The sequence below is a fragment of the Bufo gargarizans genome, chromosome 5 (genome assembly GCF_014858855.1).
Source record: "Bufo gargarizans isolate SCDJY-AF-19 chromosome 5, ASM1485885v1, whole genome shotgun sequence".
Lineage (NCBI taxonomy): Eukaryota > Metazoa > Chordata > Amphibia > Anura > Bufonidae > Bufo > Bufo gargarizans.
The window spans coordinates 95,447,875-95,462,096 of record NC_058084.1 but is presented as its reverse complement, the minus strand read 5'-3'; the positions used below and the strand labels follow the sequence as shown (position 1 = coordinate 95,462,096).

The following is a 14,222-nucleotide window of genomic DNA, read 5'->3' as shown; positions in this document are numbered from 1 at the left end:
ACGGGGCCGGGTACGCCTGGTGCTATCAGGGACCTCAGCCTCCTCGTCCGAACTTTGGGTCAGAGAGCCACTGCTTTCTACAGGTTCGTATTCTGACCCGCTGGATTCATCAGATGAGGGTTCCCACTCCTCATCCGACTGGGTCAGAAGCCTGTAGGCCTCTTCAGAGGAATACCCCCTGTTTGACATTTTGGGCAACTAAATTTAGGGGTATTCCCTGAGACTACCCAAGAAAAAAAAAGTAAGCCTGTCTTACAAAGGGGAGGCTAGCGAAGTACCGGAGGCCGCTGCGGTTGATAAAAAATATCAAAACAGATTTTTTTTTATCGCCGCAGTGCGTGTAAAGTGATTGTGCAGTGATCAAAAAAAATAATTTTTTTGTCACTGCGGTGGGGCGGGCGTGGGTGAATGCACGTGTGGGCGACCGATCAGGCCTGATCGGGCAAACACTGCGTTTTGGGTGGAGGGCGAACTAAAGTGACACTAATACAATTATAGATCTGACCGTGATCAGTTTTGATCACTTCCAGATACTATAAAAGTACAAATGCTGATTAGCGATACGCTAATCAGCGAATAACGGACTGCGGTGCGGTGGGCTGGGCGCTAACTGATCGCTAACTACCTAACCAAGAGGCCTAAACTATACCTAAAACCTAACGGTCAATACCAGTGAAAAAAAAAAAGTGACAGCTTACACTGATCACTTTTTTCCTTTCACTAGTGATTGACAAAGGGGTGATCAAAGGGTTAATTGGGGTTCAGGGGGGTGATCTGGGGCTAAAGTGTGCTGTTTGGTGTACTCACTGTGTAGCCTGCTCCTCTGCTGGATCCAACCGACGAAAAGAACCAGCAGAGCAGCAGGCAGCCATATAACAGATCATATTTACAAATATGATCTGTTATCTGGCTCTCTGATTGGATTTTTTGAAAATCATCAGCTTGCCAGCCACGATCATTGGCTGGCAAGCTGATGACGAAATGGTCCTCTACGAAATGCCGGCCCGAACTGCGCATGCGCGGGCCGCATAGCGCGTCATCTCGCGTCTCGCGAGATGACGCGTATATGCGTCGTTGTGCGCAGCGCTGCCGCCTCCGGACCGCACATCTGCGTTAGGCGGTCTGGAGGCGGTTAAAGGGTTCCTACCACCAGATTTTGACCTAATTAGCTGTCAGACACTAGCGATCTGCTAGTGTCTGATCTACCTAACAATGCTATTTTCAGAGCTTTGTGTGGATCCGTTTCACTAAAAAACGAACTTTTATTGATATGCTAATGAGCCTCTAGGTGCTATTGGGGCGTTTTTTCAGCACCTAGAGGCTCGGTCTACTCACACTGTATGCCGCCCCGCTCGTCCATCAAGCCCGCCCATCTCCTCTAGAATGCCATCCACCATCTCAGCCAGCGGAGTGTGAGTCTGTATTCGGTGCAGGCGCAGTGACTGTCTTAACGCTCCCTGCGCCAGCATCTCCACTGCGCCTGCGCCATCTGTATCTCGGAGCACTCTGACGTAATCGGCGCAGTGGAGATGTCTGTGCAGGGAGCGGTCAGACATTCACTGCGCCTGCGCCGAATACAGACGCGCACGGCGCAGGCACAAGAATTCGTCCGCTGGCTGAGATGAAGGATGGCATTCTAGAGGAGATGGGCGGGCTTGACGGACGAGCGGGGCGGCATACAGTGTGAGTAGACCGAGCCTCTAGGTGCTGAAAATACGCCCCCATAGTACCTATAGGCTCATTATCATATCAATTTTTTTTTAGTGAAACGGATCCACACAAAGCTCTGAAAATAGCATTGTTAGGTAGATCAGACACTAGCAGATCGCTAGTGTCTGAGAGCTAATTAAGTCAAAATCAGGTGGTAGAAACCCTTTAAGGTGAAATAAGGATGTGTCCTTAAGGAGTTAAGCAGCATCAGCAGCAGCATGGTAATAAAAATGAGTGGCAAGGTGACATGGTGTGGAGATGGCAGCATGAGGGGGCCACATAGTGGCACAATGACAGAGTCTGGATAAAAGACTGAGGCCACAGATTGTTTAGAAAGATGCAGATGGAAACCATCTGTGGAGCTGTATCACGGTCACATGCAGATTAATGAAGCCATCAAAATCAAGTTGGGTTTGTCGGTTCCACCTCAGCTCACCTGCAGGCCCGCAACTCAAATCTTTTACTGAGTCAGCTCACATGCAGGCCGCGACTGAACTATTTTACAGGGTCAGCTCATATGCAGGCCCTCGCATATAATGTTTTACAGGGTCAGCTCACCCGCAGGCACTAGCATATAATGTCTTACAGGGTTAGCTCACCAGCAGGCCCGAACCTAAAATCTTTTACAGGATCAACTCACCTTCAGGCCCACAACTCAAATCTTTTACAGGGTCAGCTCACCTGCAGGCCCGCAACTCATGCTGCCTTGTTATGAACTAGTAGCCGTAGCCGTTTATCAGGCTCCCTCTCCGAAATCGAACAATGATTCTCCATTACCGGTGGTCACCATGTTAGGAACATAAAAGAACATCGAAAGTTGATAGGGAAGATATCCAAATAATTTGTTGACGTCACGGGGACGTGCGATCAAGCAGAAGTTATCTAGAGTAAACAAAGCGGCAGCAGGGCCTCTTCTGTATAACGTTTCCTCATCCAAAATACTTCAGTGACATTCCCTGTAATTTTTTTATTACTCATTCCAATAACAGGGCATCTCAAGAGTCCTGTATTATTGTTTATCGTCACTACCTCCCCGAGTCGGGAGTTGGTAATTGCTGCGTGCCTGCTGCCTTCCTTGGAATCTTGTGCTTTAATAACTTGACCCACCCTCTCTGGGTGGTTCACAATTAGGAAAAAAAAGTTGCAAGGCAACAACAGCCAATCAGATTTCAGCCATTGACCTCCCTTGGATGTGGTATCCCTTTCTTAAGCTCCCACTCCAGGATCGAACCCTGATTCCCCGTTACCCATGATCACCATGGTAGGAGCAGAAAAGAACATCGAAAGTTGATCGGGCAGACATCCAAATGAATCGTCGCCGTCACGGGGACGTGCAATCGCCTAGAGGTTATCTAGAGTCACCAATGTAGCAGCAGGCCCTCGCCCCTAAGGTTTTAGATGGTCAGATCAGCAGGCCCTTTCTCCAAATGTTTTTGAGGGTCACCAGCAGGCCATCAAATTATAATTTTTCAAGGGTGTGTATGATGCCTTCCTTTATGTGTAACAAAGGGTGTTTTGGAGTGAAGGGTTCTTGTAATTTTTGGCAGTCCTTTCACTTAGTGCATAGGCTTTATGAGTGTAGGAGTCCCACTATCTGAACAATTGTAGCACAATGTGAATGAGGCCCTCCTTTATGTGATATACAGGCTGTTTCGGAGTGCCTCTTCCTTGTGATTTTTGGCAGCACTTGCACTTTATATACAATTGAATATACTGGAAAGAATGTTTCCTAACAATTTTTCCTGTAAAAAATTTTTTTTTTTTTTTTGGGTGGGGGTTGTGCTTATTTTGTCAGTCTGTAAAAGTGGCATACAACTCGGACAACATGGTCCCTAGCAGCGACCTGGGAGTCCAAGATGCATCCAGACATCGTCCCCATAGTGTTCCCAATCCATTTCGGTGGTGTTTCTATCACTTTCTGACCTTTTCCAATGGACCAGACACCCTCCCCTCTTCAGAGCAGGGGGTGCTTGGTTGTCTTTCATTGACTTCCATTATACTCGGGTGCTCGGCCGAGTACACGTAATATAGCAATGTGTTCGGTCCGAACACCCGAATACTTTGGTGCTCGATCATCACTAATCCTAAACCATTGGACATTTATAAGTAGTGACGAGCGAAGTGTTCAAAAAGTCGATGCGGCTACTTCACCGAACTTCGACAAGAAATCTGACTCGTAACAAATCGCATTCCATTGTATGGAGCGTGCGCAATGATGGGGAATGGCAATCACCCCACCCCCCAAACGTGATGACGTGGTGACGTCACACATCAGTGCAAGAGAGAATTTGCATGTTTTCTTCAATAAAAATGACCGCGATGGCCTGTCCAGGATCAAATGGATAAGATGAGTATGTTTTTGTTTGTTTTTTTACCGCTATTTCAGGGAAAATTGATTAATTACCACAAAGCGCCCCAAAAATCGGATTTATGGCAATTTTTTCCCCAAATTCAAATCGAATTACACTTTGTTAACTTTGATTTGTTCAACACTATTTATAATCCCCATCCCTGTTCTGTCCGTTAAACCCCCATATCTGCCTGGAATGCTCCCCAAATAGCCAGAAACTCAATTTGATGCATATTTGCAAAAGCTTTTGCAGTCTGATTCGAGAAATGCAACTGTCGGCAAGTATGGTCTAACCTAGTGAGCTATTATAACTCTCAGAAGATAAAGTCACATGTAAATCTTGCTATAGTGCAGCTGTAAAGCATTTGGACCTTTAAGCATCCCGTTTCTCTTATCAAAATATAACATTTATGTTCATCATCAAACTTATTATGAATTGATTTGACCTTTTCTTAAAGGGGTTTCTCAGGATATTTTCTTTAAAAATACCCCTTCACCTTGTGGGTCTTGTGAAGAGAGTTATGCAGTATCCCCACTGCAAGGGTCAATGTCACTGTATTTTATGCACTATAATACTATATGTCTCACAGGCTGTATATGGAGAGAGTGGGAGGCCCTAGCTACTGTTTGCTAGTCAGGGCTGGCACCACCCCTTCCATTATAGGATGAAGTGAAATCAATGTAGTATGAGCTGTGGATGAGTAAATAGCCAGGGAGCAGAGCTGATCTGGGAATACTTTACCCTGTAAGTAGCAAAGTGACAGCATATTTGCCCTCTCTTGAGGGAAAGAGTTACTGAAGACAGCAGAAAGTTCAATGGCCATACAAGAAGGATTGCTGTGTATCTGTCAGAGAATGGTAACACACTTATACTGAGGCTACAGACTTCCCTGCACACTGGTGTAAGCAAATAAGCTTCAGGTCCCCCATCATATCAACAGGACAGAAAGGGCCCCCTGTTCAGACTGTATGCCACCGAGGATACTGGGAATACATATATATATATGGAGATAGAGAAATGTACACCTTTGTCTGCGAAAGGGGAGATTGTACAGCCTGACTGAAAAGAGAGAAAGACCACCAGCCTCCAAAACACAGCCTTTAGAGCTGAATATGCTGATTGAAAAGACTGCATTTCACATGTACAGTGTGAACCATCCATTGAACTGCTTCAGTAATTATAGGGGATTGTTACAGTAAACCAAGTCTCATCATTAACTCACACTTCAGGAAGCCCTGCTTTGCACCTCAAAACCTAACATCACCAAGGGCACCGTGAACTACTATCAGGCAGAAGATTTACAAAAGCCTGGGAGTTCCCCGAAGGTACTAAAGATATGCCCTTCTCCTCAAGGTCCAGGTAGCGACATAGCAAGGACTGCCACCATGAGTACAACTACTCCCATCCTTTCTGCCTTCTCTGTGGCTCTCTGGAGTTATACTTACCTTTGGGCCTGTCCACGCCAAAATTCTGGCCCCCACCTGTAAACCTCCTTCTCAGACAGTGTCACATGTGCTGCTACAGCCAATGATTTTCATTTGTGGTGAAGTTTTCGCACAGGGAGGAAAAAGGGAAAGTCCTGCCCAAGGGAGAGGGAAAGGTGGTGACCCCTAACTCTCCTTGCGGCTGGCACCTGACTGCCCTGACGTCCCTAGACGGGTTCCTCACCCGTGCGGCGATCACGTGCCTAAACCCTGGCTTTCCCTGAAATGAACCCTAGATAATGAACGGGCCAGTGGGATCGCTAGTCCTCACCACTGCACTAAGAGGGTAACACCAGGGAGAGGACAGACAAACACAGACAAACACAAAAGCCCAGGTGGACGACAACAACTGTCCACAAAGGTCCAACAGGGATCCGGAGGGTAGCGTTCTAAAGCAACAATCAGAGAACGCAGCAACACAGCTCCAGTGGGTCAGAATAGATGTCCAGGCAGGAAGCTCTATATCTGGCAACCAGAGAAGTGTGAGAGGGGAATATAAGGAGGATTGGGAGTGCTGGACAAGGAACAGCTGAGAGAAGGAGCTACGGATCCCTGAGTGAGCCAAAAGGGTTTGCAAAGCAAACCCAGAAAGCTACAATAAGGAAACATCCCTATCTTACATAGAGCGTGCAGCCAACCGCTGCGACCTTCTGACCCCGGGTACAATGGAGTCAGGCATGGCTCTTGACACCCTCGTGACAGACCTGCTCCCTGATCCTGTCGTCCTGGCCTAGCAGCTACCCTTATTCTATTGACATTGCACGGTGGAGGGTTTCCCCAATCCTCAGCCGTGACACAATGCTCCTGGTTTCAGCTTAAACAGCTTAAATACTAATTCATAATGCTGACCAAATACTGACCATTTGAAAGTGGCTGTTGGCTAAGTTCGCATCAGAGTTGTCTCTATATTTCTGTACCGTCAAGGGAACAGAAAAAAAAGCTGATCCTGTTTTATTCTGCGCATCAGTTGTGCTCAGTTTGCATCAGTTTCTGTACGTTCTGTCAGCTTTCTGTTATTTTTGATAGGAGAAAAAGTATAATAACTGAAACCCAACAGAACAGATACTGTACAAACTGTTGCAAACTAAGCACAACTGATGCTCAAAATAAAACAGATACATTTTTTCTTCATTTTTATTTTCCTCCGTTGGAACAGCCCAGCGCTGATGTGAACTTAACCTGGTGGTGAACAAACATTAAGGTTAACACAAATCACAGATTCGACACATTAAATCCTGGCATCATGAAACATACCTCAAAGGAATTTTAATTAATGTCATAAGTGTTTGCAGATAGGTAGAGGAAAAAATGTGGAATCACTTTATAAATTGCATTCCTAAAACAAATGCAACATTTTTTTAAAATGTAAATTAGTCTGCAGTTAAAAGGGAATGCTTATAGAGCTTGATAAGCTGTTGGACTTGGCCAATTGGCCAACGCAAAGAAAACACGGCCTCCAACAAATAAGTTATTACCTGTAGTTTAAACAATGAAAAGGATTATGAAACTCTTTCAAGATGGAAATCCAATGTGGAGTGTGGCAAAGGTGTTGACTGTTCCCAAGGTGTAAATTTTGATGTAAGTATAAATATAATTGGATGACTGGAAAAAGAAAACACCTGGGTATACCAAGAAAGATGCTAAAATGTCAGGAGAGATAACTCATAGCAATATGCCTTGAAAACAGAAGGCGTAGCAAAACACATGAAAACCAAAAGGTCACTGGGGGGGTCATTTAATAAAGAATGGTGTTTCACACCAAGGTCCTAGTGAAAAAAAAGAAACCTGTACGCCTCTTAATAAGTTTGTCAGATATTCTGTTGTCCCTGTGCCAGAATAGAAATCTACTCCAGCCAGGAGCTCGTGTAAATTTCTGGTGTAATGAGTACTGTCGTAAAAAGAAAAAAGAAAATCATAAATTTTTACTCAGCACTTGCAACAAAATTTGCAAATTTAACAAAAAAAATTTTACTACTTGACATCCAATGTTTGTGACAGAAATACAAGGTACCGGCAGAATGAAATGGGACTCATATATAGAAAAGCCAAAAACAGAAAAAATAGAGCTAATACCTAAACAGAAGAAAAGGTTAGGGTGGGTTCACACTAGCATTATGGAGTCCGTTATGGCTTTCCGTTATAACAGGGTTCCGTCTGGGTCCCGTTATGCAAGACAGAAAACATAGTCCTGTCGACAGTCCTGTTTTAGATAGACTTCTATTAGGACAGAGAGCCTTTTAGTCCGTTTTGCATTCCGTCATAATGCAAGTCTATGGGCAGCCAAACGGATCCGTCCTTCTGTCTTATGGATTCTGTTATGTTCCATTATAACCCTGTTATAACGGAAAGCCATAATGGACTCCAGAACGTTAGTGTGAATCCACCCTTACACTGGCTAAAGAGAGGCAATCCTAGAGTGTGGATTTCAACAGTGGTGTTTACCCATTCATGTATTATATGAGGTTGTATGCCAGGTAAAGGACCAGAGGATGCCAATCATTACCAACCAACAGTAAATGCACTGGTGTGCATAGAATTTTTGGTTCTGTCCACAGAAAATAGGCTTGATGACAATGAAGTACATGTTCAACTCAATGACTTGGCCAACTGTAGATGTAGAAAAATTGGTTCATGACTAGGATCCATCTTCCAAAACCAATCTGTCAACTGCTCTTTGATAATTTTTACCATTAATGAAGTCCGTGTTTCAAAGCATTTAAGCCACCATAAAAGTCTGAGAAGGAGCAACTACACTGAGCAAAAATATATACGCAACACTTTTGGTTTTGCTCCCATTTTGCATGAGCTGAACAAAAAGATCTAAAACATTTTCTACATACACAAACCACTCACCCACATGACGTCACACGCGCTGTCTGCCATCTGCCCTGAACAGTGAAAACCGGGACTCATCCGTGAACAGAACGCCCCTCCAACGTGCCAGACGCCATAGAATGTGAGCATTTGCCCACTCAAGTCGGTTACGGCGATGATCTGCAGTCAGGTGCAGACCCCGGTAAGGACGATGAGCATGCAGATGAGCTTCCCTGAGACGGTTTCTGACAGTTTGTGCAGAAATTCTTTGGTTATGCAAACCGATTGTTGCTGCAGCTGTCACAGTGGCTGGTCTCAGATGATCATGGAGGTGAACATGCTGGATGTGGAGGTCCTGGGCTGGTGTAGTTACATGTGGTCTGCGGTTGTGAGGCCGGTTGGATGTACTGCCAAATTCTCTGAAACACCTTTGGAGATGGTTTATGGTAGAGAAATGAACATTCATTGCACGGGCAACAGCTCTGGTAGACATTCCTGCAGTCAGCATGCCAATTACACACTCCCTCAAACGTTGCGACATCTGTGGCATTGTGCTGTGTGATCAAACTGCACATTTCTGAGTTGCCTTTTATCGTGGGCAGTCTAAGGCACACCTGTGCAATATTCATGCTGTCTAATCAGCACCTTGATATGCCACACCTGTGAGGTGGGATGGATTATCTTGGCAAAGGAGAAGAGCTCACTAACACAGATTTAGACAGATTTGTGAACAATATTTGAGAGTAATGGGTCTTTTGTGTATGTAGAAAATGTTTCAGATCTTTGAGTTCAGCTCATGCAAAATGGGAGCAAAACCGAACGTGTTGTTTTTATATTTTTGCTCAGTGTAAGAACACATTGTAATTTTTTGTTGTTGATGATTCCATAATTTTTTCCTATACTTGATCTGTTAAAAAGACTGATAGGAATCAAGTTTGACCTACATGGGACATCAGAAGATAATAAAGTATGTAACACGTGCAAGAATTTTTTTTTACATTGTAAATCTTGCAGTAAAAAAGCTAAGTAACATGTAGTAGTAACTAGTCACTACTATTTATCACATTTAGTGATAATATCGTGTTCCTGTAAAAGAAAGGAAGAAAGCGTTCACTTACCGTATAATTACAAACATGACCAGAGCATTGCCCACCAAGCCAATGACAAAAACCATGGAGTAGACTGCTGTAATAATGACAGAAATTGTAGGAGAAATAGTGGTGTGGTTGCTGTCTTGTGTTGGTGACACTGTGTAATCAGTGACATTCTCATAGTCACCCCAGCCCACCAGCAAACTGGAGTTAGGATAGCAGATGGAGGTGCAGACAGGTATGCAACCTGGGGAGCATGTAGTACCCATTGAAGTTCTCTTTGGGTCAACCTCCTCCTCTCGAAAAATATGTACTGGAGATTCCATTGGTGCTGAGCCGCTGAAGGTCTGAAAAACACTGTATATATAAAAACAATAATTAGTAATAATTAGAGATGAGCGAATTTCATATTTTGAAATTTGTTCATGCTTCGTTTGGTGGTAAAAGCAGAATTGCGTTATGGATTCCATTACCACAGACCATAACGCAATTCTATGATGGAATGTGGAATGCATAACGGAATGCCTTTAGAGCCATCCCGTTATTCATTCCGTCATAATAGAAGTCTATGGACTGCAAAACGGATCCGTCCCGTTTCCGTTATGCAGGGGAGACCTTTCCTGCATAATGAAAATGGGACGGATCCGTTATGCAGCCCATAGACTTCTATTATGACGGAATGAATAACGGAATGCCTTTAGCATTCTGTCAAAGAACTGCGTTATAATCTGTGGTAACGGAATCCATAACGCAATTCTGCTTTTAAATTAATAGCCTATATGTAAATATTATCTCTCTCTAAATAAATATATATACAGTACAGACCAAAAGTTTGGACACACCTTCTCATTCAAAGAGTTTTCTTTATTTTCATGACTATGAAGGCATCAAAACTATGAATTAACACATGTGGAATTATATACATAACAAACAAGTGTGAAACAACTGATAATATGTAATATTCTAGGTTCTTCAAAGTAGCCACCTTTTGCTTTGATTTCTGCTTTGCACACTCTTGGCATTCATCAAGAGAATGCCAAGAGTGTGGAAAGCAGTAATCAAAACAAAAGGTGGCTACTTTGAAGAACCTAGAATATTACATATTTTCAGTTGTTTCACACTTGTTTGTTATGTACATAATTCCACATGTATTAATTCATAGTTTTGATGCCTTCAGTGTAAATCTACAACTTTCATAGTCATGAAAATAAAGAAAACTCTTTGAATGAGAAGGTGTGTCCAAACTTTTGGTCTGTACTGTACATATATATATATATATCACACACACATATATATATATATACAGGGAGTGCAGAAATATTAGGCAAGTTGTATTTTTGAGGATTAATTTTATTATTGAACAACAACCATGTTCTCAATGAACCCAAAAAACTCATTAATATCAAAGCTGAATATTTTTGGAAGTAGTTTTTAGTTTGTTTTTAGTTTTAGCTATTTTAGGGGGATATCTGTGTGTGCAGGTAACTATTACTGTACATAATTATTAGGCAACTTAACAAAAAACAAATATATACCCATTTCAATTATTTATTTTTACCAGTGAAACCAATATAACATCTCAACATTCACAAATATACATTTCTGACATTCAAAAACAAAACAAAAACAAATCAGTGACCAATATAGCCACCTTTCTTTGCAAGGACACTCAAAAGCCTGCCATCCATGGATTCTGTCAGTGTTTTGATCTGTTCACCATCAACATTGCGTGCAGCAGCAACCACAGCCTCCCAGACACTGTTCAGAGAGGTGTACTGTTTTCCCTCCTTGTAAATCTCACATTTGATGATGGACCACAGGTTCTCAATGGGGTTCAGATCAGGTGAACAAGGAGGCCATGTCATTAGATTTTCTTCTTTTATACCCTTTCTTGCCAGCCACGTTGTGGAGTACTTGGACGCGTGTGATGGAGCATTGTCCTGCATGAAAATCATGTTTTTCTTACCTTGCAGACTTCTTCCTGTACCACTGCTTGAAGAATGTGTCTTCCAGAAACTGGCAGTAGGACTGGGAGTTGAGCTTGACTCCATCCTCAACCCAAAAAGGCCCCACAAGCTCATCTTTGATGATACCAGCCCAAACCAGTACTCCACCTCCCCCTTGCTGGCGTCTGAGTCGGACTGGAGCTCTCTGCCCTTTACCAATCCAGCCATCTGGCCCATCAAGACTCAGTCTCATTTCATCAGTCCATAAAACCTTAGAAAAATCAGTCTTGAGATATTTCTTGGCCCAGTCTTGACGTTGCAGCTTGTGTGTCTTGTTCAGTGGTGGTCGTCTTTCAGCCTTTCTTACCTTGGCCATGTCTCTGAGTATTGCACACCTTGTGCTTTTGGGCACTCCAGTGATGTTGCAGCTCTGAAATATGGCCAAACTGGTGGCAAGTGGCATCTTGGCAGCTGCACGCTTGACTTTTCTCAGTTCATGGGCAGTTATTTTGCGCCTTGGTTTTTCCACACGCTTCTTGCGACCCTGTTGACTATTTTGAATGAAACGCTTGATTGTTCGATGATCACGATTCAGAAGCTTTGCAATTTTAAGAGTGCTGCATCCCTCTGCAAGATATCTCACTATTTTTGACTTTTCTGAGCCTGTCAAGTCCTTCTTTTGACCCATTTTGCCAAAGGAAAGGAATTTGCCTAATAATTATGCACACCTGATATAGGGTGTTGATGTCATTAGACCACACCCCTTCTCATTACAGAGATGCACATCACCTAATATGCTTAATTGGTAGTAGGCTTTCGAGCCTATACAGCTTGGAGTAAGACAACATGCATAAAGAGGATGATGTGGTCAAAATACTAATTTCCCTAATAATTCTGCACGTAGTGTATATATATATATATATATATATAAAAAAAAATCTTTTTTTATTATTAATATTTTTTTAGTTATTTACAAAAAATAGGTGGATGCTTTTCTGGATATCGTTTTTGGAAGTCACTCCATATATTCTACTTCCTGTCCTGCTCTTTAACTTCCTCCTCTGTTTGGACTTTTAGCGTGGCAAATGGTCTTGCTTTACTTTCTAACCCAGACCATTCACGGTGACCAGAGAGAGAAGGGGGTGAGTGACTCAATTAGAGCATCATACATTACACTGATAAGTACTGTCACAATGCTCTTTTGCTTTATCTAGTCCTATCGAGAGAACAATAAAGCTGACATACTGTTTACTATCTACTACAATATTAGCAGATAACATCTTCCCTTCCCAGAAGCAGTAAACTAAATAATGGACAAAATTTAGTATTCAGCAGAGTACTGCTGAAATTCAAAACAGCCGAAAATGATTTAAAAAAATGTTTCTATAAATGCTGAGTTTAAAAAATGTGCCTTTCTGATAGTAGTATCCCTTTAAATATAATATGAATTATTTTACTCTGAATTCTCTATTAGCATTTCAATCAAAAAAAATGACTCAAAAATGAGTCAATATAAGATTCAATACAGTAGAGCAAGACACATACACAACAGCATTTCACATAACATATGTAACAGAAAATATTAAAGAAATCACTGTGTTGCAGCACATGGAGTCCCAAGCCTCTCTCAGCTGTCATGGAGTTGCACTGATTTTATCCCTTTAAATCCCTTCCCATACTGCATCACTTTGCGGTTTATATTCCTTCCTGGAGTGTGTGCATGCTGATCCTACTTCTGAGTCTTCTACAGATAAGTTTTGTTCGTTCATTTGTGTTTTTCTGTTTGCTGGATCCCAGGTGACCCTGACTCCCTCCGTATCAAGTGTAGGGAGCCGGTGGTCGTGTCCCCTCACTATTATAGGGTGTTCAGGTGTTATACAGTCGAGGTACGAGGATATACGATCATCTACCATTGGGATTTTCGCATAGGCTGAGCAGTTAGGGAGAGAGCCAGGTCTGATGCAGGGCTCTCCCTTTTGTTCCTTAGTTTTGGATCCAGTCAGTCGGATCTTCATTTTATGTCTTCTAGCTTCCTGTACACCTTCCGTGACATTATAAACCGCCAAAACCGTCTCAAGCATGGATCCGGTTTCACTTTTGACTGAACGCATGCAGGGTCTTTCATTGGAGGTAGCAGATCTCCGTAAGACTCTCAGTTTCAAGTGACCGGTTCAGCTTGCGTTCATGAAGTTTGTTCTGAGCCTAAGATCTCGCTCCCGGATACGTTCTCCGGGGGTAGTGAAAATTTTGTTCGTTTTAGAGAGGCTTGCAAACTCCATTTTCGCCTACTTCCCCATTCCTCTGGTGATGAGGAACGGAGGGTGGGGATCATCATCTCGCTGCTCAGGGATAACGCTCAGTCCTGGGCCTTTTCGCTGCCGGTGGGGGCACGGCCCCTCCGTTCAGTGGATGAATTCTTTGCTCTGGCTGAGTCTAGACTACGTCTTTTATGTCAGGGTAAACAATCCGCAGAGATATACTGCTCAGAATTTCGGAGATGGGCAGCTGATACTGGTTGGAATGATGCTGCACTCCGAAGTCAATTTTGCCATGGTCTTTCAGAGGGATTGAAAGATGCATTTGCCTTTCATGAGAGACCTACCTCCTTGGACTCTGCCATGTATCGGGCCGTTCGTATTGACAGGCGTCTTAGAAAGAGAGGAGAGATCACTCCTTCCTGCCATACTCAGTCCAAGGACAGTGCGGCGGTCTCATTCAGTGCACAGGGGTCTCATTCGCTCTCAATCCCTTCTGAGCATGCAGCTGGGTTTGATTGCCTCTGACAGTGGAAGACTCAGTCCTCATAGGAAGGTTTGTTTCTGTTGT

At 43.2% G+C, this 14,222-nt stretch overlaps 1 protein-coding gene across 2 annotated transcripts in view; it reads right to left on the bottom strand.

The window, feature by feature from the left end:
- The window catches only part of OPRK1 (opioid receptor kappa 1), a 149,237-nt gene that overhangs the window by 76,632 nt on the left and 58,383 nt on the right, over positions 1 to 14,222 (bottom strand). For both annotated transcript variants that reach the window (XM_044294199.1, XM_044294200.1), the window contains exon 3: positions 9,478 to 9,807. In XM_044294199.1, the coding sequence (XP_044150134.1) occupies positions 9,478 to 9,807 (330 nt within the window). The remainder of the gene's footprint in view (positions 1 to 9,477; positions 9,808 to 14,222) is intronic.